The following is a 27,974-nucleotide window of genomic DNA, read 5'->3' on the forward strand; positions in this document are numbered from 1 at the left end:
TTCTTCCTGACTTTAATTTTTAGTTTCTCAACTTCTTTCTTTCCTTTCAGAGTGTCAAATAATGATGCGCTTGTTATTCCTCTTACCTTTGAAAAGTCCTTTGATACCTCCCATCTTTTTTACCATCTGTGCAAATTTGGTATACTGGGTCAAAAGTTCTTGGACATCTCTTGTTGACACACCTGATCCTCTTGCTACTCTTTGGATTCTTCCTGGTTGCTTACTGAAAACCTTGGCACCATCGGTACTGTCAAGTTCTGTAGGCAAGGGTCAATTACTTTCATGTACACACAACTTTCATTCACTGTCAAAGCAGTTACATCTAAATATCTCACACATAGAAAAACAGATATAAGGGTCAAACCATCAACCAGATTTAACAAATGCTGTTATCATCTGCTGTGTCTGCCTCTGATTTTTAAAAACTAAATATGGAATATATTCAAAAGAGTATTTATAATATTTATAAGCTATTAAAAACAATAAAGCAAATACACACATGCTCACCCTACAGAAAATGTCTTTTCTTTGAAAAAACTTTTTGTCCATCCTTTCCATATTTCAAGTCCAAGTGCTCCTCAGAATATATACCAGAGGTATATTTCAAAAAGTAACATAAGTGCTCACCTTAGCTCTAAATAACTACTATCCTTTAAATCATAAATTTAGGCAAATAAACAAGTAGAAGTAGGTAGGTTCTATCTACAATCAACAGAATAACTGTTACATTTCCTATATAATCAAGTAATTACTACTAGTATTTTAATTCTTTCTGTAACATAAAGAATGAACATAACAAACACTTCCAATGTTTTGGTAACTCTTAGAATACAAGGTCCATTTCTCATGGCATTAGTTGCATACAATCTCAGGTACAAAATTTCTATTATGTCTGCATTCTCTCCACAATATCTCCTAATAAATGATCACCTAACCTTGATCTTAACAACCACAGGAGAGATGACCCACTATCCAAAATAATTCAATCTATGTCATTCTATTATACCTGTAATTATGGAAAATATTTTCCCATATTAATATGAAATACATTTGTCTGATACTTCTTCCTATTTTGCATAGATGTCTCCTTGCCAGGCACAAAGAATAAGGCTTTCAAATTATTTCAGAGTCACCATGTCGCCTGTGAATTTTCCTCTAGGTGACAAATATCCAACTCTTTTGACTGTTCCTCTTATAATATGGTTTAAAACCCCATCTATCGTGCTGATTTCCTAAATACATCTTCTAATTTGTCTATGTCCAGTAAGCATATTGTCCAGAAGTGAACTTAAATCCAGGGGAAGACTGATTACCAAAGCAATACAAAGATCAAATTATCTCACAGTAAACTTACAGTCCATTAAAACCTCTAAATCCATTTCATAAATGCAGTTTTAAGCCACATCTCTATGATAAAATATTTTGAAAATGTATATCATATTCTCCTAAGAGCTCAAATGGAGTGAGAGAATGAAGACAAGCTAATAACAGCACATCCTGGTAAGCAGTATCATGAATTTAACAAAAAAGCAGAAGGGACATAACTCAAAGGAAAAAGGAAGTCAAGAAAGGCTCCATGCTGGTGGTTTCTCTTAAACTGTGTAGTCTTGAAGGATGAGTATGAGATAAGTAAAGAAGGAAAGGAGCAAGGGACATTGTAGGAAGCAGAACAAGGATTCCCAGAATAAATGAAAATAGTTTTGTGTAGAAGGAACCAAGCCTGGGTAAGAGCTGAGAAATTAAGAGGTTATAAAAATAAGGACAAGACTGTAACAGAACTTGTGTGCCAGGCAATGGAAGTCGCGCAGCAGTGTCTGACTCTGTGTGACCCCATGACTATAGCCCGCCAGGCTCCTCTGTCCATGGAATTCTCCAGGCAAGAATACTGGAGTGGGTAGCCATCTCCTTCTCCAGGGGAATCTTCCAGATCTAGGGATCAAACTCAGGTCTCCTGCATTGCAGGCAGATTCTTCACCGTCTGAGACACCAGGGAAGCCCTATGCCAGGCTGAGGAGTTGGGAATTAATCATTAAGACAACTGTCATTGAAAGATTTTGATCCCAGAATTGTTATATTTAGAAAGATTATTTTTATGGCAGTGAAGAAGACAGATTAAAAGAGAAAGGGAAATGTCAGGAGGCTACTGTAGCAATCCAGGTAAGAAATGATGAGTGTATGAACTAACGCAGGGAACAAAGAGGAGAGAGAAAATACAAGAAAAAAATTTTTTTTAAGAAATATTTAGGAAGTATAACTCACTAAGTCTAAGGTGATGTTAAGGTTTCTATATTCTACCTGAAGCGAAAAATACTGATAAGAATAGACTGGGGTAAGTTAAATATGTATATATTCTGTAATACCTAGACCAATCACTAAGAAAAGTAAAATATACCAAAAAATATAGAGACAATAAAACAGAATAACAAATAATGTTCAAACAATCCACAGGAAAGTAGAAAAGAGAAAACAGAAGAACAAAAGCAGAGTGAACAAACAGAACCAAAGGTAAAATGGCAGAACTAAATCCTAATATATAAATATCAGTTAAAAGAGGTTATCAGAATTATTAAAAAAAAATTACCATGTTGTTGATACAAAATTCATTTGCAACATAAAACAGGTAGGTTAAAGGTAAAGGGATAGAAAAAGATATGCAATGCAAACAACTAATTAAAGAAAGCTGGAGTGGTTGCATTAATAGCAGATGAAGTGGACCAGGACAAAGGGGGGCATTACATACATAATGATAAAACAGTCAAGTCAATTCACTAAGAAGACAAAACAATCCTAAATGTGTATGCACCCAACAAAAGAACTTCAAAATACATGAAGCAAAACTAACACAACTGAAAGGAGAAAAGTCAGGCATCTCAACACCTCTATATCCATAATCAATAAAACCACTAGACAGAAAATTAGCAGGGATGTAAATCTAAGTTGACACTAGTTTCTAGCTTGGATGACTGAGTAGATGGATGAAAGTGTCACTCACCAAAGGAGAAGAACTACCTTTTGGAACTTATATTCCTCAGAAAACTCTCAAACGTGTAATAGAGATACCTGTCCACCATTTAGTGAGCATCTAGACAGGAAGTAATCCAGAGTACAGACTCTCAAGCCAGAAGCTCAGCCTCTCCATCCCCTAGCTCGTGACTTTGGCAGATTACTCAACTTCTCTGTATCCTAATCTGTAAAAGCTAGATTGGATTTTGACCCAGAATTGTCCCTTAAGAGTTGTTGTTGGTTAATGTATGTGAAGTGCTCATGACAGTGCCTAGGACAGAGTAAATACTCTAGATAAAGCTGCAGTTATTAATTCTACACACAAAAATTTTTGCAGTGTTGAAGATAAAGAGGTGAGAAAGACACAACCTTATCTGGGTTACTATGAAGGCCAAGAGATCAAGAAAGAGGTAGACACTATAAAAAATAATCAGGTAGTATATATAGATGGAGAAGGAAATGGCAACCCACCTCAGTATTCTTGCCTGGAAAATCCCAAGGATGGAGAAGTGATATTACTCAACAAAAGGAACACAATAATAAGAAATACTGGCTGAGAACAGAACCTTGTAGCATATATTCCTTTAGGCTGAATGAGGATGAGACCAGTGAAAGAGACTGCAGTTATCAAGAAAAGTAAGGGTAAAAGTGGAAATAAAAAAGTAATATAAAATAAGAAGAAAACGTCAATGAACATCCAATGTTGTAAAGGTCAAGAAAAAGATTGAAAAGTCTCCACTGGAGTAGACCCAGTAGAAGGTTGTTGGAAATCTTTGTATAATCTATTTCAGAGCAATGGTGGGTACAGAAGTCAGATTTCAGTAGTTTGAGGACACAAACCACTTTTTTTTTTAAAGAAACTTGACTGAAAAGAGACAGAGTAAAAGTATGAGTGAGAAGTAAAGCCCAGAAAATGTAAAATTGTAAAATTAATGTTTATATGCTGATGGATATAGGTAAGGAGAGACTGGAGACACAGGAGAGGATTTTACTGATGGAGAAAAGTCCTTGAACAAGTTTGAAGAATGGCTTGTGGCTGTCACAACCTCATTGGTAAGTTAGCCAAACATTGAAAAACTTCAGTGCCAAGCACATGTATTTCTTTGTAAACAGAGGTCAGATGATAAAGAAGACCTGGCATGCTTGCTGCATTGAATCAGAAAAGGTGCTAAAAACTGGGAGAAAGATAAAGGGGTCATGAGCCTAGAAATACTCGTGGGCTGAGGACCCAGAAGTACAGGAGGGAGGGATAATCTAGGATTACAGAGAGAGCGGTATACTTAAGAAGACTGAAACCTTGGAGTTTCAGAGCAAAGTGAGTTGGTAAATATTGCTTACACTGTCCCTCTCTTACAGACTCCCAATTCCTGTGAGCGTATTAGAGCTCTGAGAAGGCATGCAATAAATAAATATGCCAGTTTTCTAAAAAACCTCAGATCATCTGACTACAGGACTCCCTTTTCAAGTTATTTCTATCAAAACCCTGAAGAACTGGTGTTCTCACCACAGAACTCATTTGGAGAAGCACTGTACTAGACATTTCTCTCAAAGATGAAGTCAACACAATAATCATACTTTTTGAGCAAGAGCTTTCAAGCAGCTACAAATCTCCCAAATAATAATCTCTCAGTCTAAATTTTTTCCCATCTTGTCCACAAGAACCCAGTAAAATTCTCAACTTGCTGATATTAAGAACACAGTCCTCCAAGTCAAGAAATCTACCATCTTACCTTGATCATTCATACTATCCATTATTGTCATTAATTTCTTTAGCCTTGCCATAGACTCTTGTTCATTTCCTTTGCTCATGAAATCTGTTCCAAAACCAGGGATCATCCCCTAAAACATGTATTTAAACATAAAAATCAGTAATAGCTTGAGATTAATTGTTCACATTTAAATTTTTAAAGTAACTTTTACCCAAATATTAAAATAATTAAAGCAAGTGTATCCATTCTTAGAAATTGTAACAAGGACAATAGAGGTTAGAAAAAAACTTTTTAGGATAACTAACCAAGATCTGACTGAAGGGGCCCATTTTCATGATATTTTGAAATTGCTCATACATGTCTCGCAACGTAAACTGACCTGAAATACAATATAAATGATGTAAATATATTAGAGAGTGAACATTTCCATTCAATCAAACCAATTATTTTCCTTAATCCTGGGCTCATCTTGAAGCACACTTATAAAATAGCCAATCAATAAATATTCACTGAGAAGTTACATAAGATTACAGGATGAATGCCACGGAGACATCCTATCCTATAGAAGCTCATATTTTATCAGAGAAAATGGACATAAACATACACAGGAAATGTGAAAACAAAGGAAACAATCTATACATACTAGGATAACTGAAATTAAAAAATCTGACAACACCAAAAGTTAGAGGATATAGAACAAGCAGAACTCTCATATATTGCTGATGAAAATGTAAAAATGGCAAAACTGCTTTAGATTATTTGGAGTTTCTTAAACAGCTAAACTGTCAATAAACTGGAAAAAAGGTCGACTCTGGATGAAATACTACTCAGCTATAAAAGAACAGGGTACAGATAAGTAAAACCACTTGGATAAATATCAAAAATATTATGCTGAGTCAGGGAAACCAGGTGGGGAAAAAACAAATATATATACTCTAGGATTCCTATATGAAGTTTTACTGGGAAGGGAATAACAAACTTCTTGGAGTAATGGAAATGTTCTGTTTCCCAACGAGCATTTGTCAAAATTAATGGAATGATATCCTTAGAATCTGAGCATTTCATTATTATGCAAATTAACTTCAGTTAGAGAAAGACTATTTTCAATTTTTGTGCTATGATATAAAAAAGAACGCACTTGGTTTTAGGCATTCTGAATTTGAAGGAGCAGTAAAATACATTAAAAGAAATGTTCTAGGCAGCTGGAAATACAGATTAAACAGTGGTAGAGCAGGTTACGGCTGAAATAGATATTTGGCCATTATACAGAAATGACAATGAAAGTTAAGATGACATAGGAAGCCCACTGTCCACTGTCATGGAACCCAGGTGTAGAGTTTGAAAATATAAAAGGCGGATAACACTGTTAAATTTTGGGAGCCAAGAGAAAAGAAAAAGGTCACTACATTTGGAAGTAAGGAGGCCCCTGAAGCAAGGGCACAGACCTAAAGAGAGACCTAGGCATTAGAAAGTAGGCTGTCTGGGAATATATTAGAAACCAATCTTCAAGCAGCAAAGACAGATGTCAAAATAATTGTGATGAATAATACAATAATTTCAGAGTCCAGTGGAAACACACAGCAGGGGTTCTAAGTCTAGGGATAAGGTAGAATGTTCCTGAAGCATATTTAAGTAGATACTTGGAAGTATGAGTGAGCCAGTTTGGCTGGGGGTAGAGGAGGACAGAAACAGGAAGAGGAGAGGATAACTATCTGACAGGCAGAGGGACAGCAAGGTAAAAAAGACTGTAGCGTACATTTGAGAAACTGACAGAAATTCAGCATGACTGGCACATGGAATGCTGAGAACAATGGTGTCAAAACATGACTCATAAGATGTGGATTAGATGGTGGAGTCAATCAAAAACACTACAAGGGCAACGGGAAGACACTAAAAGATTTTAAGAAAAGTAGTAGTAATAGGATCAAATCTGCATTTCTGAAAGATCATTTTGGCTGCAGTATAAAAAAACAGGTCCAAGGGAAAGAATCCAAAAAACTGCAAAACCTGATAAAAAGCCTTAGAATAAACAATCTAGAGAAGAGATTAATTTAAACAGCTGCTGGGAAGTAGGGGATGGAATGGAGATAATTAGGAGGTTGAATCACTAGGACTAATAATTAATGGGAAAAGGACTGGGCAGAGTGAGGAAGACATGAGTGGATGACAACACCCAAGCTTCCGACTTTGGAAACAAGACAAATGATGTTAACTTTCATAGACGGCAACACTGGGGTGGGAGGTTGAGATGGGAAGATAAGGACAAACTGAAGTCAGTGTCTAAGGAACACCAAAGCACGGTCTAGCAAACATACAGATATGAGTCTGAAGCTCAGGGAAAGATGATGACCTAGAAATGATCAGTAGAAAACACCAACATCTAGGATGGAAAGATATAGGTACCTGACAAGATGAGTGAGACGGAGCAGAGGCAGGATAGTATGTGGTCATGGAAATTAAAGAGTCATGTCATTTTGAGGAAAACAGAAATGATCAATAATAATATATGTTAAATGTTCCTGATGTGCTGGACATTTTATATATGTATCAGCTCATCTTCACAACTCTATGAAGAAGATACTTAGTATTATCTACTTTTTACACAGAAGGAAATGGAGGTTATTTTTAAAAGTTCTATGTTGGGTTAAAAAACTTAAGCTCTTAAACATACTTTCATAGGAGTTGCCCTCAATGTGAAGAAAATGTGTATTTAATCTCTTTTAAATTTTTTTGTTTTATTATATAAAACTTATAAGTAAACAAACAAATCAGAAGAGAGTATTTTAGCTTACTTTTAACCTGTTTTACTCCAAGGAACCCAATGAAAGCTTCAATACTAATCTTAAGGCAATTTGATTATAAGAAAGAAAATAAAACACTCAATTCTACAGCTGCTTAGGTGACTGAGATTTAAAATGATCTGCATATAAATCATCTAAAAAAATAAACACTGGAAGAACTGACTTTAACGGACTTATCACTTCAAAAACATTATAGTAGCTCTATCAAAAGAAAACAAGGGAAGTCATCTGAGATCAAATGCTTTTTGTTACTCATATACCATGTTTCAGCTTCTCTATAAGTGCTTCATTGTCATCCAACTTCAGCTCGTTGACTTTATCAATCAGTCCTTCAATGTCACCCATACCTATAAGACCCAAAACAGTAAAATTAATAACTAATAGTATACTTGTTATATTGCTACATTAGGCAAAATGCATGCACATATAGTAATAAACCTGTGAGATAGGCAGCTCAGGTATTTCTACAACATTTTACAGGTAAGAAATTGAAGCTAGAGAGGTTAAGTAACAAAGCAGTGATTTGCAGTCCAGGGTTTAATTCCAAATTCTATGCTCTCAAACATGAAAGTTCTGCTGCCATTATCACTTCTATTACTACAACCACATACTTCTGTACTGTGCTCTAAAACTTTCCCAAGAACTTTCTATCCAATAGCTCATTTTTACCACTCTAACCATGGGAAGCAGGTTACCATCATCCCTATTTTGTAGGTGAAGAAGATAAATCATAGAAGGAAATTATTTTCCTGAACTAGTCAGTGAGAGGGCAGAATTAAAATTCTAATCTGTCCTAAAAAGCCACACTATTTCTTGGAGATTTGTCTATATCCCCACCACTGTACACACCAAGAAGTTTGCTGATGAAAGGTTGTGTTTTGAAAGGTTCAAAGTCATCTATATGTTCCCCTGTACCAATGAAAATAATTGGACTTTTTGTGGCAGCAACTCTGCAAAGAAAAAGAAAACACAAAATAACCTCAAAAAGGAAAACAAATTTCTAGATGTCAAAGCTTATTAGACAAAGATACATAGCTCAAGCTTCTTTTCACTAGCTAAAAGAGAACTATAGATATATCAGAGGGACTCGAAAATTCTGTTTCTATTTACACTTTCTTCATAGACTATATTAGGTCCACTACTGGAATAGATTTTTAATGATTAATAAAGTCATAAACATACACACACATACACACACACATAGCATGTAAGTCCAAGGCACAGGACAACAGTGTTAATGATACTTACGCACTGAGAGCACCACCTCCTTTTGCATGGCCATCAAGTTTTGTCACTATTACAGAGGCTACATCTACTTTATCTTTAAAAGCCTTAGCCTGGGCTTCACAAGCCTGTCCAATGGAGGCATCCATCACATAAACAATGTTATCTGGTTGCTAGAAATTTTAAATAGAAAAGATACGTATTTTAACTGACCTTAAGTAAATTTCATCAATAGAAGCTATAGAAAGTATTTACTATAATTATTCAATCAATAAACATTTACTGTAGAAGTAGTATGCATTAGGCATCATTTACGTCCTCATAGAGATGAGTAAGAAAATCCTTGTCTTTATGGGGCCTACACTGAAGTCATTGGAGACAGATAAAAAATAGGCAAATAAACATTTCATCTAGTCAAGGCTATGGTTTTTCCAGTGGTCATGTATGGATGTGAGAGTTGGATTATAAAGAAAGCTGAGTGCCGAAGAATTGATGCTTTTGAACTGTGGTGCTGGAGAAGACTTTTCAGAGTCCCTTGGACTGCAAGGAGATCCAACCAGTCCATCCTAAAGGAAATCAGTCCTGAATATTCATTGGAAGGACTGATGCTGAAGCTGAAGCTCCAATACTTTGGCCACCTGATGCAAAGAGCTGACTCATTAGAAAAGACCCTGATGCTGGGAAAGATTGAAGGCAGGAGAAGGGGACGACAGAGGATGAGATGGTTGGATGGCATCACCGACTCAATGGACGTGAGTTTGAGTAAACTCTGGGAGCAGGTGATGGACAGGCCTGGCGTGGTGCAGTCCATGAGGTCACAAAGAGTTGGACATGACTGAGCGACTGAACTGAACTGAAACATTTTGAATGTACAACAATTAAAATGGGATGGAGAAAATCAGTTATGAGGTGTGGAAGGCTTCTTAGGGTGGTCAGAGAAAGCCTGTCTGGAGGTAAAATCTGAGCTGAGATCTGAATAAAGAGGAAAAAGTTAAGCAACAATCTCGAGCAACCACACTCCAGGCAAATGGAACAGCAAATGTAAATGAGAAGAAAAAGCAGAAGAGTGTGGGCTGAAACCAAAATGAATAAAAACAGAGGTGAGGCTATTTCCCTTAGATCTGCTCCACTAAGTCAAAATAATGGCATGGCTAAAAACCAACTTAATAGCACTAACCATTAACCAAAGAATTACTGCCAGCACCTCAATGGCAAATATGGGCTCATAATATGTGCTACAGATTACCTATAAACCATGTCTTATCCCCAAGTTATTTCCATCACGATTTTAAAGAGACACTAAATGATGATTAATACTTTTAAATGCTTCATTTTGAAAATCTTTCAAAATTCACCTAAAGCAAATGTTTCTAATTTAAACAATTTACAGAAAGGAAATTCAATAGTTACTAAAGGTTATTCTCAATTTATTTGTTAGTTTTTCTTATACATACTAATAAAATGATTAAGCAATGACATTTCCAATACTCATGAAAATTTCATATTAATGTAGAGAAGATTAAGTCCTTATCATATAGATAAAGGAGCCCAAAATAGAAATAAATTACTTGGAATCTTACAGGCAAAAAATAATTTATATGGTTCACAAACTCAGTTAAGTTTTAACTGAAGTCCTTATAATGTTGTTAAATTAAACTACTTACTATAGCATTAGCAACTTGAAGCATTTCTTCAAACAAAGAGTCTTCTTGTTTATGACGGCCACTTGTATCAACAATAATAATTTCAAAGTTTTCATTTTTGAATTTCTCCACTCCTTCAGAGGCAATGATAACAGGATCCATTTCTGTATAGCTATTTAACATGGAAAAAATGATTTAACAACCACAACAACAAAATGTTCAAATGCTAGTAATTTGGAAATTGCTAGTATATCTTTATTCTGAAAAAGCCATATTGATAACAATTTCAATTAAGTATAAAATCCAGGAAGTATTAAATATGACAAGCCACTTAAAGAGCAGCATGAAGCAGTATCCAGTCTCCCAATTATGAAATCCTATATGATTCTGCTTTATATCTTTTCTGAATGAGCTGTGTATCCCTCATTTTTTTTTACATTTTAATAACTGAACTTATATAGTGTTTCATATATGCTTTTCCACTTGTCTTTTGAAAGTATTTTTAAATGAAGTATCGTTGATGTACACTATACATCATAGCTCTACAATACAGTGAGTCACAATTCTTTTTTCAGCTGAAATTGTTGCAAATGGCAAATCCATTTATCTGTTAATGGACATTTAAGTTGCTTCCATATCTTGGCAATTATAAATAATGCTACTATGAAGACTGGAGTGAACCTAGCTTTTCCAATTGGTGTGTCTTTTTTCCCTCCTAAATATACACCCAGGAGTGGAACTGTTGGGTTCTACGGTAGTTCTATTTTCAGTTTTTTGAGACACTGCCATACTGTTTTCCACAGCTGTGGTACCAATTCACATTCCCACAAACAGCGTACAAGGATTCCCTTTTCTCCACATCCTCGTGGATCATTTGTTATTTGTGTTCTTTTTGATGATAGTCATCCTTCTGTAGCATTTTATAAAACCATTAAATATTCTTGTAACACGTGACTTTTAAGTTATATAGCATTCCATCAGATGGCTATGCTATCATTTATTAAATAAATGCCCTACTGTTGGCCATTTAAGGTTTTCTAACTTCTCTGATATTAAAAATATAGCCAATATAAATAATATATAATGTTGTTTCTTCTAAACTATGATATACTCCTACAAGCTGAATTTGGATCAAATGGTTTGATCTTTGAGGCTTTTGGTTTTTAAAAGGAAAATGTCCTTCACAAAACTTTAATTTCATTGCTATTTTATTATATTTTCATAATCCTCGAACTCTACTGAACTTGAAAATCAAAAAATAAGATTTTATTTTAGTTTGCATTCTTTTGATTAGTGGCAACTTTTAATATAGATCAACGTTGTCAAATGAAAGGATATATAATGTTAAAAGTTTTTCCCCTAAATTAACAACAAAAATCAAGTAGAAATACACTTAATAAGAATATATGTGAAATTTAAAACAGGAAAATTAATATACTTAAGGACGAAATTTTTAACAAAAAAGACCTAGCAAGTTTCTACGTGGAACTATACAAATAAGTAAAGATGTCAGTTCTCCCCTAAATTAATTGGCTTCAATATAATTTAATATATTATTAAATATTCAATATTATATTTAATATAATTTTAATCATAATCTTAGGGAGATTTTTCTTTCTGGAACTTGATTCAAGAAACCAATACAACATTATAAAGCAATTTTCCTCCAAGTAAAAAAAAAACTAAAATTTACTCAGGAAAATAAGCAGGTAAGAGGCAAGAAATGTTGAAAAAGAAGAAATAAACATTACCAGCTATTTTAAAATATGATAAAGATACAATTAAAATAAAACTTATAAATATATAAAGAAATAGGATCAAAGATGTTCATAAGATTACTTACATACATGCATACAATGGAATACAGTGATGTCATAAAAAGAATTCTCTTTAACAGCATATTGTCCAGAATTATTAAGATCCCATTATTATAACATATATTTTAATGAAACATAACATACATATGGAAAAGTTGCACAAATTGTTAAACTCAGTGAATTTTCACAAAGCAAACACACTCAGACCAAGGAAAACAAAATAATTAGTATTTTACTCCCTCCCAAGAATAATCACTATCTTGTCATAAGATCCTATTTTTAATCAAGTCTATAGTAGTGTATTTACATAAAATGCACTATTTTAAGAATTCATTTTAATGAGCTTTGACAAATTTATACAACCCGTATAACTACTACTAAAGCAATCAAGGTTCAAAGCATGAAAAGATTCTATTTCAACTTAAAATTATCTATCTCTTGTATATTTGTTTATATAGCACATTTGAAAAAAGCACAGATGGACTTGCTAAAAGCCGGTAATCGGGAAGTGAAACTGTTAGTACTTTCACTTCTTTAAAATTTTTTATTAAAATTGTGTTGTTTTTTTTTAAAGACAGAAATGGTACCAAAAAAAAAACATATCCACTGTCCCCTCAATAAATGCTAACATGTAAATTTAACATTAGAGATCATTTCAAATCCTTCCTTCCCCAGCCCGATCCACTTCATCTCTCCCAGAGGAAACGATGATCACTAATATTTTACTCCATACACATAAGCAAAGGAGAGATTATTTAATAAACAGTACTGAGAAATTGGTTAAAAATTAAGGCTCTGGTTTTGGCTGATAGTTCAAGTAAGCAGCCTAAGCATTACTTGCTCAGTCGTGTCTGACTCTTTGCAACCCGTGGACTGTAGCCAACCAAGCTCCTCTGTCTATGGTATTCTCCAGGCAAGAATACTGGAGTGGGTTGCTATTTCCTTTTCCAGGGTATCTTTCCAACCCAAGGATCGAACCCAGGTCTCCTGCACTGGCAGGTAGATTCTCTACCATCTGAGCCATCTATCAGCTCACACCTATCACTGTGCAAATTTGAACTCTAAATATGTAACTGCTTATTATTCTTTAATTTTTAAATCTATGTTAGAAAAAGTTCTTAACCTAAAAATTAAATTCCTAACATTATTCTTTAATCTATTTGCTAGAAATTATCATAAATAACTGAAAGAGGGAATTCCCTGGTGGTTCAGTGGTTAGGACTCTGTGCTTTCACTGCTAAGGGCCTGGGTTCAATCTCTGGTTGGGGAACTAAGATCCTGCAATCAGCGTGTTGCAGCCAAACAAAAAAAACTAATACAAAAATTTAAAGAGCATATCATAGCCAAAGTTCACTAGTTTTTTGGCCAAAAAGTAGCAAATAATGATTTATAAAATGATATCATTCATTTAATTACTTCAAATTTTGGCTTAATAATCTTCTTATATTAATATATTAGTACCATTAAGAAAAATGTTATTCTCTCAAATAAGTCTTTCTAAATTTAATCTTGACTCAATTCTTTTAGTCATTTTAACATAAACAAATCACCTAACTGAACAGCAATGTAGCAAATGAAGGTTAGCAATGATCAGACTCTGAGATAAACATAGATTATAAAGCATTTTTGGTTGATCAAACACAAACTTTTAAAAAATGGTGTACTAAAGAAACAGACAATGTAGAATTCACCAGGGTATGTTGAATCAAGAAAAGGTTCAGACAGGTCTTAGAAAAAACAACTGGAATAGAACCAGGAGGCTGGAAAGCATGCAAGGCAGGGTAAGTATAGGAAGAATTATAAGCTAAACAGTATCTGCTCTGATTGATCAGGCTGGATCAGAAAAATCATGTTACAATAATTAAAGATAACAATGTAATAATTATACCCCTACCTTATTCAAAAAATGATTCAAGCTTATAGGTACATATTAAAATGTGGCCAGATAGCATAAAGTAAAAAGTCAGATAGATAAGGTAAGACATATGAATATAAGAATAAAAACCATCAGGATGGGGAACAGTGTATACCTGTGGCAGATTCATGTTGATGTATGGCAAAACCAATACAATATTGTAAAGTAATTAACCTCCACTTAAAATAAATTTATATTAAAAAATACATAAATTTATATCAAAAAGAAAAAAGAATAAAAACTAGAACCCACCTTCCATAGAATGGAATTCTTGCTTTGGTTGCATTCTGTTTTAGTTGGTCAAAAGCCCCTATGAAACAAAAAAGTTAACGAGTCCTTAAACTTGAAAATAAAAATTTCAGGAAATAATTTTCAAATTTTAGCACAATACCTGCTCTGAATGTGTCTGCACATATCAAACAGGTCTTCCAACCTTTCCTCTGATAATAATATGCTAACTGGGAAAGGAAGATTTAAAAAATCAATAAATACAAATTATTCACATGTAAAATAAAACAGCTCATATTCTCCTAAAAAGTAATATTATTACATTCTGAATACTGAAGATTTCCTGAAGAGTTTAAACTCTAAGTGCCAAACAGTCACATTCAAAGGATATGAAACGACAAAGCAACAAATGACCATGGTAAAAAATATTAATGTTAATTAAAAACAAACAATAACATAACCCTCTAAGAAATAATCCTGGGTTTTTTTTTCTTTCTAAACTATACATAGTTGAGGCTTCTGAAGCAAAATCTGGTAACAAAGTTGAGGCACCCAATTATGAAGGAAAGGGTGGTATAATGAATTTAAAATTAGCAAAATGATATGTAAAATGAAGATCCATACATATTATACTGGGTGAGACATTGTGAAAAGGGAATACTGAGCCACAGGATATAAGGTAAACTTTCCCCCTTTGCTTCTCCAAAAATCATATCCTCATCTCCTTAAAAGATAGGGACAATTTTCTTGGTAAAAGCACTTGATTTACACAAACATAGCTTCTCCATGACTTTGTTTTTTTTTTTAGTTAAGTATAATTTACCTTTGAACATGTAGTTGTTTTACCACTCCCTTGCAATCCAACAAACATGATCACATTCTGTTTTCCTTTAGTGGGTGTCCATGCTTTAACTCCAGGGTCTACAAGCTACATACCAAAAACAAAGATAACATCAGGTTAGCACATGGTTACATTCAAAACCTCTCTCCCCACAACTTTCAAATTGTAAAAATGATTTACAGACATTTCAGTGTAAGAGGTAACCATAATCCTCCCATTCTAACACAACTCTATTTTCCCTCTCTTATATATACACATAGTGAAATTTAAGAATTTAAAATAGTGCATTGTGAAGTTATAAGCAAGCCTATACTCCCAAACCAATTCAGAGATAAGGATCTCAAAACATTTTTTAGAAAAAGTTCAAAGTGTATGAATGTGAAACCAAGTTTGAGCAAGGGAGCAATCTACAATAGCACTGTAGAAATATAATATATGTGTAGGCCACATAAGAATTTTTAAATTTCTAGTAGTGACATTTCAAAAAGTAAAAACAAGTGACATTAATATTAATACTTTAACTCAATATATCTAAAATATTATAATTTTAACATGCAATCTATATTTAAAAATTAATGAGCTATTTTATATTTCCTTTTCCCATGCTGGGTCTTTTTTTTTTTCCTGTAAAAAAAAGTGCCATGCTAGGTCTTAAAACTTGGCATGGATCTCTTATCCATCTACTCAATATCAGATCTCAGTATGGAATAGCCACATTACAAGTCTCAATAACCACATGTGGCTAGTGGCTACAATACTGCAATGGCACCTATCTTCCTGTTCAATTTCACAAGTGTTTATATATGAGCAAAATTACAAACTACATGTGAAAGGCTTTCCAAATGAGTCAAACGTTAAAGTGTCCAATGCCATTGGATATACTGCTCTATAAAGTTATTATATTTATTTAAAGTAAAAAATAATCACCAATTTTATAATGACAATCAGTGGAGAAGGCAATGGCACCCCACTCCAGTACTCTTGCCTGGAAAATCCCATGGACAGAGGAGCCTGGTAGGCTGCAGTCCATGGGGTCACACAGAGTCGGCATGACTGAGCAACTTCACTTTCACTTTTCACTTTCATGCATTGGAGAAGGAAATGGCAACCTACTCCAGTGTTCTTGCTTGGAGAATCCCAGGGACGGGGGAGCCTGGTGGGCTGCTGTCTATGGGGTCGCACAGAGTTGGACACGACTGAAGCGACTTAGCAGCAGCAGCAACATACAGACAGTCCCCAAACTAACAAGCAGGAGGCATTTTTAATGTTCATTTAAAAAAATAATACATTTCCAAGTGGTCATTTGGAACTTGAAACCTCTATCTATATAATCAAACCGTAATAGTAGTTAATATCCTAAACCAGAGGACACAGACCATATTTACAACTATGTGTAAATAAAGTCTTAACACACACATGCCCACTCATTTACTGCTTTTGTGCTATAACACCAGACCTGCGTCGTTGCAGCAAAGACTGTATGACCCACAAAGCTGGAACTATTTGTTCTTAAGAGAAACTTGCTAAGCCCATGCTAGATGATACCATAAAAGTTACATAATCCATATTGTATCTGATTTCAAGGAAAGCCATATGGTAGAAAAGGGAGGAAAAGAAAATATATTTTGTTATCTTCTTCTTAGGCATAGAGCTACCCATAAGCAAACTTCTGAAATAAACAACTATCTTAGGCACAAATCCACTGCCCTTCCTCTTAGTAAAGTCGCTCAGCCGTGTCCGATTCTTTGCGACTCCATGGACTGTAGCCTATCAGGCTTCTCCGTCCATGGAATTTTCCAGGCAAGAGTGCTGGAGTGGATTGCCATTTCCTTCTCCAGGGGATCTTCCTGACCCAGGAATCGAACCCGGGTCTCCTGCATTGCAGCCGCTTTGCCATCTGAGCCACCGGGGAAGCCGCCCTTCCTCTTAGACCCTTTCAGAACACTAATGCTGCCCTATATTCACCTCCGTTCTCTATATCCCCTGGCAGAATCATTCAGCTCTCTATGAACCTACTATTTGGAATATACATTTTACTGAATAATGGTTTTATTATAAATTTATCTTCTCTTCCTCCTAGAACTGCAGTACTGAATTTTCATATTATATCACATTAAAATCTGTTATCCTATCTTGGACTTTGAATCAAACTTATACCGGTGCATGCTTCTGTAACATTATACACTAGTCATTTAGAAAATACTGGTTTATTGAGTTAGGCAGATCTCCTATTGTTGACACATGTCACTATACAACATCAAAAATTTTGTTTATTAATATCCATACTGATCTCACCAGACGAGTTAAGAATCAAGACATTGTCAAACTCAAGGTGGGGTGGGGATTCAAGCTTCCAGTTTTCACTTGAAAGCTAGAATTTTATCATTGGTTACAATACTGTTAGTTGTTTGCCTTAAAGTGACAGGCCAACTTTATTTACTCCAGAGAAAATGTCTGCCAAAGGTTCAAGGCCAAATAAGCACAGATTAACTGTTGCTTTCCTCAAGAAAGCAACAGTTTCCTGTTTGCTACCATCAAATTTGGTACACAGCAATACAGCTTTCTGCCTATTTTCCAAGCATACTTTCCATTTCATCACACAAAACCCTACAAACACATATATATTTAAGGGTCAAGATTTAATACCACTAATAATTTCCATCAAGGACACATTTGGAAAAAAAAAAAACTTATTTTTATTTCACTGCAAGTGTCTGGGAGTCAAGGGTACAATAACTACTAGTATAGTTTAATATCGCTGCCTTGTTCATGCTAGGGAGTTTTACCAAAGGTTTTACCTGCCATTGCTTTTGCACTGATATTTGCAGAGCAAATATCAACACAGTAAAGAGGGCAAAAAAAAGGCAAATGATGTTTTAGTGTCATTATGAAATCAGTTTTGACCTTGCTTTGTACACCACTGCCCTAGACCATAAGCTTCTGACTGTAAGGCCCAGTCTTCTTCATCTCTTGTTATCAGCAGTATGTGGATACAGCCTGGAATAAAGCAGGCACTCAGTAAAGGCATCTTAACAAAGCACTTGATGTTCCAGAATTGCCTCAAGATGCCAACCCCTAAAAATAAAAATGTTCACTCACTCTGTGCTGGCCTCAGGTGTAAGATGAAGAGCAAACTGGAAATACTGTGAGGAGTTCACACAAGGAGCATGGAGATCAGACCTGGGTCTACCACTAACTATCTCACTTTCCTCAAGCGCAAACTGAAGACAGACTGGCTAAATTTCCTAACCTCTTTCAGGTTCTGAATTTCTTTCCCAATTGATTAGTCTACAGGACTAAAGTGAAGTATCACAACCATCTGAGATACTAGATTTTCTCAAAGTACCAATCAGTTCTGTTGAACTAAAGAAGTAAATGAAACTATTCACACAATATAGGGAAAAAATACCTGGAGACCACTAGCAGGTACCTGTTGCACCTTAAAAAAAACTTTTTTTAGTTCCTTTCTTTTCTGCCCCTACCATTAGACTCAAACATATTTTCTAATGCTCTAAGACTCTCATCATAATTTTCACAACTACAGCAGCAATATCAGTTCTAAGGTGGGACAGGGCAATAGAGTATAACTTGTAAAATAAAATTTCATTGATTCAAAATTGCTTAAAATCTAGGCAAGTGCAGGATATTCAATGTTTTAGACATAATAAAAGTGGAGAAAAGAACTCTTTCCAAGAGTGACTTTCTGTACAAAAGTAGGACCTTCAATAGGCAAAACTTGGTATTAAAGAGAATAAATTCAGAGGGGCTCTTCCATCAATTAACAAATAGTGAAGTTGTACTTTCTATAACTTGCTTTAGCATTTTTTTCTAAGAGTAAAATACCAGCCTTCACATCTGTACTCAAAATTTTAGTCTACAATAAAAAAAAGTCTACAATTTTGTATTCAGAAAAGTTAATTATCCTCCTATTAATATTTTTAATACAAATATTCCATAAAAACATCAAAAGGTATTCTGAAATACATTCCTGTTTGCTGTGCTAATGCAGTAAGTGTATAGAAAATCAAAGCACAAGCTAGATATACTTTTACCTTCACAAGTTCTTTAAATACAGCATGCTGAATCATTTTTCTTTTGTTAAGACCAGATGCCATCTCTTCAAGATCAATAGCAGACCTTCATAATGATGGTTTTTGAGGATAAAAAGGGGAAAAAGTCAGTTAAGACACTTTATCCAATCATTTATATTAATATTTTTCTAATTAACATGCATACAATTACTACAGAGTCATAAGTTCATACCATAAAGAATTTACCATGAAATATTAGATATATGACTTTGGTTAGTTTTTCAAGGCTTATTTTTTGAAAGTCCAAATATTAATTTGTCCAAATATTAATACTTCACATTATTGTGAAGTATTAATTTTATTTTTCTTGCAGCATACAGCATTTATACATGTTTATACCAAGCAGCAAATAAGATTACTTCTTGCGGTTCTAAATGCTTAAATGCTAGTAGTCCTGTATTTAATACCCAGTCTGACAATACAAGAAGGAGAGGGGATGGCCTGAGCATGAGGAGAGTTAGGACTGAAACAGCTAACTGAAGTGCCCTCCATTATTCTACATGCTCTGCCCCAGCCGGTGCCTCTCCCAGTTAACACAATAACTAAGACCACACACACTACTCCTTTATCAAACATGGACAGAGAAACCAATAGGGGATAAAAAAGAATACAATTCTCCAATAGTGAAGGAGGCTGATTAATGCCATCTTTAGTCTGAAGAGGATTAAGATGGCACCACTTTTCTTTAAGGAGTCTGAATTGCTAACAGGCTTTTCTGTTAAAATACTGTACAGTATATGATTGAATCCATTCAGATAAAGGAGTAGTAGAATGGAAAGAACTCCATAATTAAATGAAAGCCACATGTAGTTTATTCTTTGAACCATTATTATGGAAACACACTATAAAAGAAGTCTTCCAACATATGAGTTCTATTCTTTCCCAGTGCTATATAGCAGAAACATTTCATAACGCAGCAGACTTTTCTAGTTAGCTCCTCATCCCGGTAAACTATATTTAGTTTTGCCTGTTTTTTACCTTTAGCTTAATTAACTTACTTTACATTTTCTCTTAGTTGCTTCACTAGTTTAATATTAACATCTGCTTCCAATAATGCTGTGCATACTTCTTTTAGCATAGCATTTAACACCTACAAATAAATAAATAAAACTTTAAAAAAATTCATTTCAACCATATAAAAACAATGACCAGTCATCAACCATACAACCATGACTAATTAAAAACCACAGTATACCATTAGAGAGGGAAAAGGTTTTCAGTTAGCCTTTGAGAGAGATTTTATTAAATATCTAGTCATTTTGTCAAAATAAAACATTCCAGGGAATTCCCTGGTAGTCCAGTGATTAGGACTCTGAATTTCCACTGCAGGGAGCATGGGCTGGATCCAAGATAGGGGAATTAAGATCTCACAACTTGCAAAGCACCACTTAAAAACAACAAAAAAAAAAACATTCCATTTTATTCAACCAGGTATTAACCACCACAATTTTATCCCTATATTAAAGTAATAATAGTAAAGACAATATACAAGTCAAAGAAAGTTACTATACAATACATGTTGCCACTGAAGTTTTCTATGCCACTGAATTCCTGTTGTTAATATGCAGCAACATCTTCTCAACTGCACTACCATGAAGGAAAATGTGACAAAAGAAAATGACCCAGTCTGACCTAGTAGCCTTTACTATTTCCACTCAGAGCAGAGGAACAAAGTTGAAAAGAAAACTATCCTCCATTAATAACTCACTATTATCATCACATATTTGTTGAGTTGCAAGGCATTGTAGTTAAAAGATCACTAACTATTAAAAAGTCTTTAAAAAAAGATGAGCCTTAGCTGCTCATGGAAATAGCTGTTTACGCATTAGAATGCAATACACTCCATGAGGGTAGAGATTTTAGTCTATTTTGTTCACTGCTATATCCCCGGTGGCAGCAAAAATGTTTGCAAAAATGTAGGCCCTCAAACACTTCTTGAATGAATTCTCATCTTCAACTTCTGTCATATGTCATATAGCAGCTTATCAGATTTCTCTATCTCTCACTAAAGGGATTTGATAAAAATGGAACTGATCTTTCATTAGAGGGATTTCTCCTTGTTAATTCCCTAGTAGCACAGTATCAAGAATAGAGAAGTTGCCAATTTAAGCAACAGCTGTTATTTTACTTCCCACCAACTTCATGTCCTTGGTTTCTTTTCTTTTTCTACTATAAAAACAAACAGCATAAGGGTTATAAACAGGGAAAATTATTTGAAAAGCTGTCATTTTGTTTATTCTGAATTCCAAAGACTAAACAGTAGTTTAAATTATGATTTATTACTTAACATTAATTATTATAAAAAGCTGTGTATGTGGAATTAGAAACAAGATTTTAATCCTGGTTCTTCCAATAAATAAATATGTGAAACTGACTTCCTACTGCTGTTAAAAGAGAGGCTTGACTAGCTGAGCTCAAAGATGGTCCCCAAATTGTTTAATTCCACTAGCTTACTAAAGTATTGATATCAAATTTTATATTAGAATTTTCTTTAAACCTCCAAGTTAGAAAATACTTTTAATCTATTATTTCATTTGATCTTTAAAATCACCCTGAAAGGTAAATGCTATTTTCTCATTTTAAACATTAAGAAATTCTGAATTTGACTTGCTCAAATTTCTACAACTTGTTTAGCAGGACACTAAACAAGGTCTTCTAAAACCAAAATCAGTACTTTACCACTGGAACCACAAAATGTAAAATATACTTGTGGACTATAATCATCTTCTTTCAATTGACAAACCATTAATATACAATGGAGGGGGTGGAAATGGGAGCAAGAAATACCTTATACTTAAAACCAGGAGGAAAAGTATTTCAGATATCATATTAACAAGTCAGCTTACAAAACCTCCAAAAAACTAAAAGAGGATTTCAGAGAAAATGAATCAAAGTAGCCAAATGGAAATATTAGCCTTATATAAGAATGTCAAATAAAAGTCAAGGAAAAAAAATCAGATATATGCATGTCTAATCAAGAAGGAAGGAGGAGGATACTTAAGTTATAGGCCTATATTAAGAGAAAGCAAAAGCATATTTCCAGACCTAAGCCATTTTTGAAATATAAAACATATGTCATTATTACATATAAGTTAAGGTGGGGTTTTTTTGGTAATTCATTATAGAAAGTTGAAATTAACATAGTCCATTTCTCATAAAACACATTACTATACCCATTTATGGCTTTTATCTAGAATTAACTATACAGAGATTATTATTCATCTATCTGCAATGCTAGTGATGATGTGCAGCCACCTATATTTTTACATACCTCTTCATTGATAATGGTGGCATTGCTCAATGAGCGCAATGCTGATGTTATTTTTCTTCCAAGGTCTGCTAATACCATCTTGAAAGCTTTAAGATGTGATCACAAGAAAACCTAGGAAGGAAAAAAACTAAATAAAAACATCTGAAAACAATCAATATCAGTTCCCATAAATGAAAACTTCTAAAGCAGAGTTAAGTTCAAATTAAAGTACTTGAGTGTTTAAAACACAGTAACTTCAAATTCTACCGCCTTAACCTGCATCTTTAATACTGTCAGGTCCAAAAGCTAAAGGTACCACTTGGTTACAATGCCTTATATTTGAATACTTAACTGGAATATTCTTTATGAATCAGTAAATTTTATATATCAGACAATACGCTCTGAAGAAATGATGACATTTCAAATTAAATCTGTTCTCATTTTGGACATACTTGTCAATATGAATAACTGACTAATGTGCTATGTACATTCTTAAATGAAAAAAAAAAGGTGAGAAAGAAAAAGAAAAAGGTGAAATCTCCACCCAGGAAATATCTTCTAATTAAAGGACACATTCTGATTCATGCTCTAAGCAAAAATAAAGCTTTAAAATTAGTAAATCATTTTTCACAGATATTACATTATCTCATTCATTTTCCTAACAACTAAGGAAAGAGGTATATATTAATAAGTTGTTCTTGATTCTCCAACTCTAAAACAAGATAACCTTCAAGGCCCCTCTAGCTCTTAAAATGTTATGATTTCATAAAATACGGAGATGTACCTATTACATGTAAATCAGGATGCACAAAGTCATGGATGGTAAGCAGGTAAATATGACTTGCAGTTCCTGCCCTCAAGTTGTTTACTAGCTAGCAAAACAAAGGACATCAATGAGCAGCAAAATAAAGTAAATCTAAAAATTCCTCTGCCTGACTGCCTAGGCTTCTTTCTGCCTTCAGAATCAAATTGAAACATCAGCTTTTTCTGGGTCTCAAGCTTGCCAGACTGCAGACTGGAAATATGCCATCTGCTTAGCTATCCTGGGCCTCCAGCTCGCCAACTCACTCTGGGGATGTCAGGACTCATCAGCCTCCATGACTGCACGAGCCAATTCCATCTAATATATAAAAAGTTTCATGTATGTGTATGCACAAGCACGTGAATGCGCATGTATACACACATCCTACCAGTTCTGTTCTGTGGAGAACCTTGACTAATACCAGTTAAGCAGTAGTTCAAAGCTAGCAATAAATGCTTATGGTTAAAAAAAGAGCTTATGGTCAACTGCCAATAATTATAAAAATTATATATATATACATAAATAAGCTCAGGTAGACAGAACAGGCTTCACTGAGAAGGTTGTCATGAATTTGATGCTGATATAGGGGAAGAAGTTGGATAGGTGGAGAAGAGGACAAAGGGAGTTTGAAGAAGGTGAATTGGTACAAGCAGAAATGGAGACATGGAAAAGCCTGGATGGATATATTCATGGATATATTCATCCTTTATGTATGCACTGTACTCAAAAATTATTGAGTACTATTTGGAAGATAGTAAAAAAAACATTCCAGTCAGGACAGAAGGCTATACAGTTAGAAGGAAATACAGGGTGTAAAGGGCTCTGAAAACCAGGCATCAATTGTCCAACATAAGCCAATACTGGCAGAAGAGTTCACTGTTCAAAACAGCTGTTTTGGTAACTATTCCAAGCTAACTGGTCTAATTTAGTAAACCAAGATTATCTAGACTAGATCCTATCTACAGACTAAACAGCTGACTCATTCAACATAGAGAAAGTGGAATAATGAGGGAAGTCAAAGGAAGCAGGCAGGGAAAAGGCACTCAAGGTCCTGTCACTGGCAGAGACATTCCAAGGTGAGCTCTACATTAAACATCACACTTCTATTCGGGTAAAATCTGATAATTTAAAAACTAAAAACTTATTATCAATACTTGATGGAACTGAAAAAATACCATGTTATACCAAAAATACTTACTTTTTTTTTTTTAAACAATTACATGGTTACTTAAGCAGGAAAAGCAACCACTTTGTAGAAAAGATCCAGAAGTTTTAACTTCTTATCCCAAATCATTATACTAAATTATTATTGTTTAAGCTAGTATTCTTCAGGTAAGAGATAGGATTCAGGGGTTTCAGCTTATATCCTTTACCACAGCACTACCAGGGGTAATATAATCCTAATTATGACACCACAATTAGCTTTTTTAGAGATCATATCATAAACAGATCATCCTTCATTTTACTTATTTTTTCATCCTCCATTTTAAAAAGCTATACTAGTTAACTCTTATCTTCCCATGTTGACTGGCTCTTTTAAATTGAAAAAAAATTTTCTGTGAAGTTTCCCAATACAGTTTTCCTTATATAAATTACTTACTGGTAGCATATTTTTAAATATATTTGCCTGATTACAAAAACCTACACTTCAGTAGGGGAAAAATAATACCTAATAATAGCTTTTATTTATAAAGTGTTTTCTCCACAATTTCCAAAGATGTGTTTCTGAAAACTCTGGTATTAAAATTCTGTTCAAAACCTCAATGACTTATCATTTCACATAGAGGTAAAGTTCTCAGAATGGACTGTAAGGCAGTTATGCACTTACACACACGCACACACACACACACACACGAGTACGCACTTACGCACTTACACACACACGAGTATGCACTTACACGCGCGCACACGCACACACACACACGGTTTTGTTCCTTGCTGTGGATGCTGTGCTTTACACACGAGTACGCACTTACACACACACACACGAGTACACACTCACACACACACACGATTTTGTTCCTTGCTGTGGATGCTGTGCTTTAGCCGGCATGTTCATCCTCTGGTTAACAATACAGCTCCCTCCCTCATCTCCCTCATATTGTTGTTGCCCAGATGCAATTTCTCAATGAGGCTTTCCCCTACCACTTGTTTAAAATCACAAATCCCTTCTCTTTATTTTCTCTCACTGTTTTGTTACCAACATGATTTACTGACAGCTGACCCTTTAGCAAAGGCAGGTTAGTGGCACTGGCCTATTCCCCATCCTAGTAGAAAATCCAGGCACTGCCATCTCTGCCTCAGAAACAAAGGAACTGACAAACGACTTACCCGAAGAGAGGCAGGAAGCTAGAACAGCTTGGAGGTAATTGTCTCAGATCCTAGTTTTTATGATTCCACATACTGTGGTTTCTAATTGAACAAACTTTTCCCCACACTTAGTTAATTTAAAGGTCTATAAAATGACAATATAGGTACTGGGTTGCCCAAAATGTTTGTTTGTTTTCCATAAGACATAGTAGAAAAACCCAAACAAACTTTTTGACCAAACAATACTATATTTATTGAAAAAAATCCACACAAAGTCGACGCACACAGCTCATACCCTAGTCATCAAGGATTAACTACTATATCTCCCTCAATGAAAATGTAAGTTGCATGAGGGCAGAGATGTTTGCCTCTTTTGCTCTCTCCTGTGAGCTCACTGCTTTATTTTCCTTCAGTCTTTACTAAAAATGAACTTTATGGATGAATGATGTATTTAAGACCTTAGTTAAATAACAAAACTAGGGAGCCAAAGTCATAAATGGCCTTAAAAATATCTCTCAAAAGACCACATAAATTAACCGATGAAGATAACATGACAATCAAGAAAATCAATAACCTAGATAATTGATATTGTACAATTAGTTTTCATTTGCCTTATTATAACTTTTCAGAAGTTCCAACAAGACTCTTAAAAACTAACTTCGCTTTGTTCTAATATGCACACTAGAATACATATATCTTTTACTGTTAATGGCTAACCCTATATCTCAAATTGGAATAATTTACAATTCAAGCACACTCACTCAGAATTCTCTGGGCTAACTAAAAAGATTTAGAGAAGTAAATATGTGTATACATGTACTAGAGCTTCACAAAAGAAGAATCTCTACTTAGATGGGGCTGTTGACAAGGTAAGGGATTACAGTATAGCAATTCATACAGTTTAACATCTATTATCTCATTCCACCCTCACAACAATTTTACCATATATGCAGGTGAAAGAATGGAACAGCCACTCCCTACCCAATAAAAAGCATAATGACGCCCTTGGGTATACAACCTTAGGTCTGAGAGTATGAATGATGCTTTAGACAACTGAGTTGAAGATCCTTGCTGGCAAACTCCTGGAACAAATTTTGCTGCCATAATCCAAAAGAGGAAATCATATTTTGAAAGCAAAGATGCACATTCCTCTTCATGAAGAGTAATAATTGCAATATCCAGAAAGAACTGATAAGTCCACTGCAATCAGGACGCACAAGGACTGATCTTGGCCCATCACACTTTCTTCTAACATGAATCTAAGAGTTGGACAGTGAGGCAATGGAAACAGACTCAAGTTTGGGGTGCCCTAGGTAAGGCAGGCACAGGGCCAAGTATCATACTTACCTGCTACAGTGTGAAGTACTGGAAAGAGCATGGGCTTTGGAGTCTGACAGACTTGGATTCAAATCCCAGCTCTGTTACATACTGGCTGGGTTACTTTGGGCAAGTTACTTAATCTCTCTGAGCCTCACATTCCTCACCTGCAAAATGGAGATAATACCATTATCAAGGTAGTTACCCTGAAAGGCTGTTGTGAGGATTAAATGAGACAGTATATATAAAACTGCCTGCAAGTGCACAGTATATTAACTGTTATTTTCTTTCCTTTCTTGATGTCAGTTGGCTTTCCCTATAATGCTGAGGTGTGAATAAACTGGAAATTTTCTGAATACTACTAAAGTGTCTGTCCCACTACCCAGGAATCACTCCTCCAGAATCTTTTAACATTTAGTGCCAATTTCATGTACTTGGTTATTATTCAACAGAAGCTAGAATCCCCAAGCAGACATTTTTCTCTGCATAAACAATTAAAAACACTCCTGCCAGAACCCTGCCCAATCTGGGATTATATAAACAGACTCTAATGATTAGATATTCCAAATCTTATTATAATGAAAACACCTATTAAAAAATTCTTCTACCTACTAGGCTCCTCTGTCCTTGAAATTCTACAGGCAAAAATAAAAAAAGTTCTTTTATGCCCTAGTCAATGACTAATTTATTGGATCAATATTACACTAAAGAACTAAACATATAAATATACTATTAGTAGTAAATATCTTTAGAAAAATGATTTCTACACTATATACTTTCCTGTAAAATAGTCAATAGCCCAAACCAGTATATGCTTTCCTGATTATAATATTAAACACACATATATATAAATTCTACATAGCATATGTATTTATAGTCTATAACCACAGAAAAGTAAACTATCTAACAAAGCAACCTATTGGTATTTTACTTGGTAAAATGATTATATCTGAATAACTAATACAAGTTAATGCCTTTCAAATTTAGGAATATTTTTCATTCTGAATATACTCAGTCCTCTAA

The 27,974-nt window shown here is 34.6% G+C and overlaps 1 protein-coding gene across 2 annotated transcripts in view; it reads right to left on the reverse strand.

Moving 5' to 3' along the window:
* SRP54 (signal recognition particle 54) overlaps positions 1 to 27,974 on the reverse strand; it is a 37,458-nt gene that overhangs the window by 4,716 nt on the left and 4,768 nt on the right. Inside the window, exons 2-15 of one of the 2 annotated variants that reach the window (XM_040256762.1) lie at positions 26,982 to 27,118; positions 22,544 to 22,654; positions 20,271 to 20,362; positions 19,234 to 19,318; positions 15,164 to 15,268; positions 14,504 to 14,570; positions 14,365 to 14,422; positions 10,402 to 10,552; positions 8,762 to 8,910; positions 8,363 to 8,463; positions 7,774 to 7,860; positions 5,018 to 5,091; positions 4,734 to 4,842; positions 87 to 257 (exon numbers count right to left, since the gene is read on the reverse strand). In XM_040256762.1, the coding sequence (XP_040112696.1) occupies positions 87 to 257; positions 4,734 to 4,842; positions 5,018 to 5,091; positions 7,774 to 7,860; positions 8,363 to 8,463; positions 8,762 to 8,910; positions 10,402 to 10,552; positions 14,365 to 14,422; positions 14,504 to 14,570; positions 15,164 to 15,268; positions 19,234 to 19,318; positions 20,271 to 20,362; positions 22,544 to 22,621 (1,327 nt within the window). In that variant the 5' untranslated portion in view covers positions 22,622 to 22,654; positions 26,982 to 27,118. The remainder of the gene's footprint in view (positions 1 to 86; positions 258 to 4,733; positions 4,843 to 5,017; positions 5,092 to 7,773; positions 7,861 to 8,362; positions 8,464 to 8,761; positions 8,911 to 10,401; positions 10,553 to 14,364; positions 14,423 to 14,503; positions 14,571 to 15,163; positions 15,269 to 19,233; positions 19,319 to 20,270; positions 20,363 to 22,543; positions 22,655 to 26,981; positions 27,119 to 27,974) is intronic. The other variant, XM_040256761.1, reaches the window with a different exon arrangement.

This window comes from Oryx dammah, unplaced genomic scaffold (assembly GCF_014754425.2).
Source record: "Oryx dammah isolate SB20612 unplaced genomic scaffold, SCBI_Odam_1.1 HiC_scaffold_16, whole genome shotgun sequence".
NCBI classification, from domain to species: domain Eukaryota; kingdom Metazoa; phylum Chordata; class Mammalia; order Artiodactyla; family Bovidae; genus Oryx; species Oryx dammah.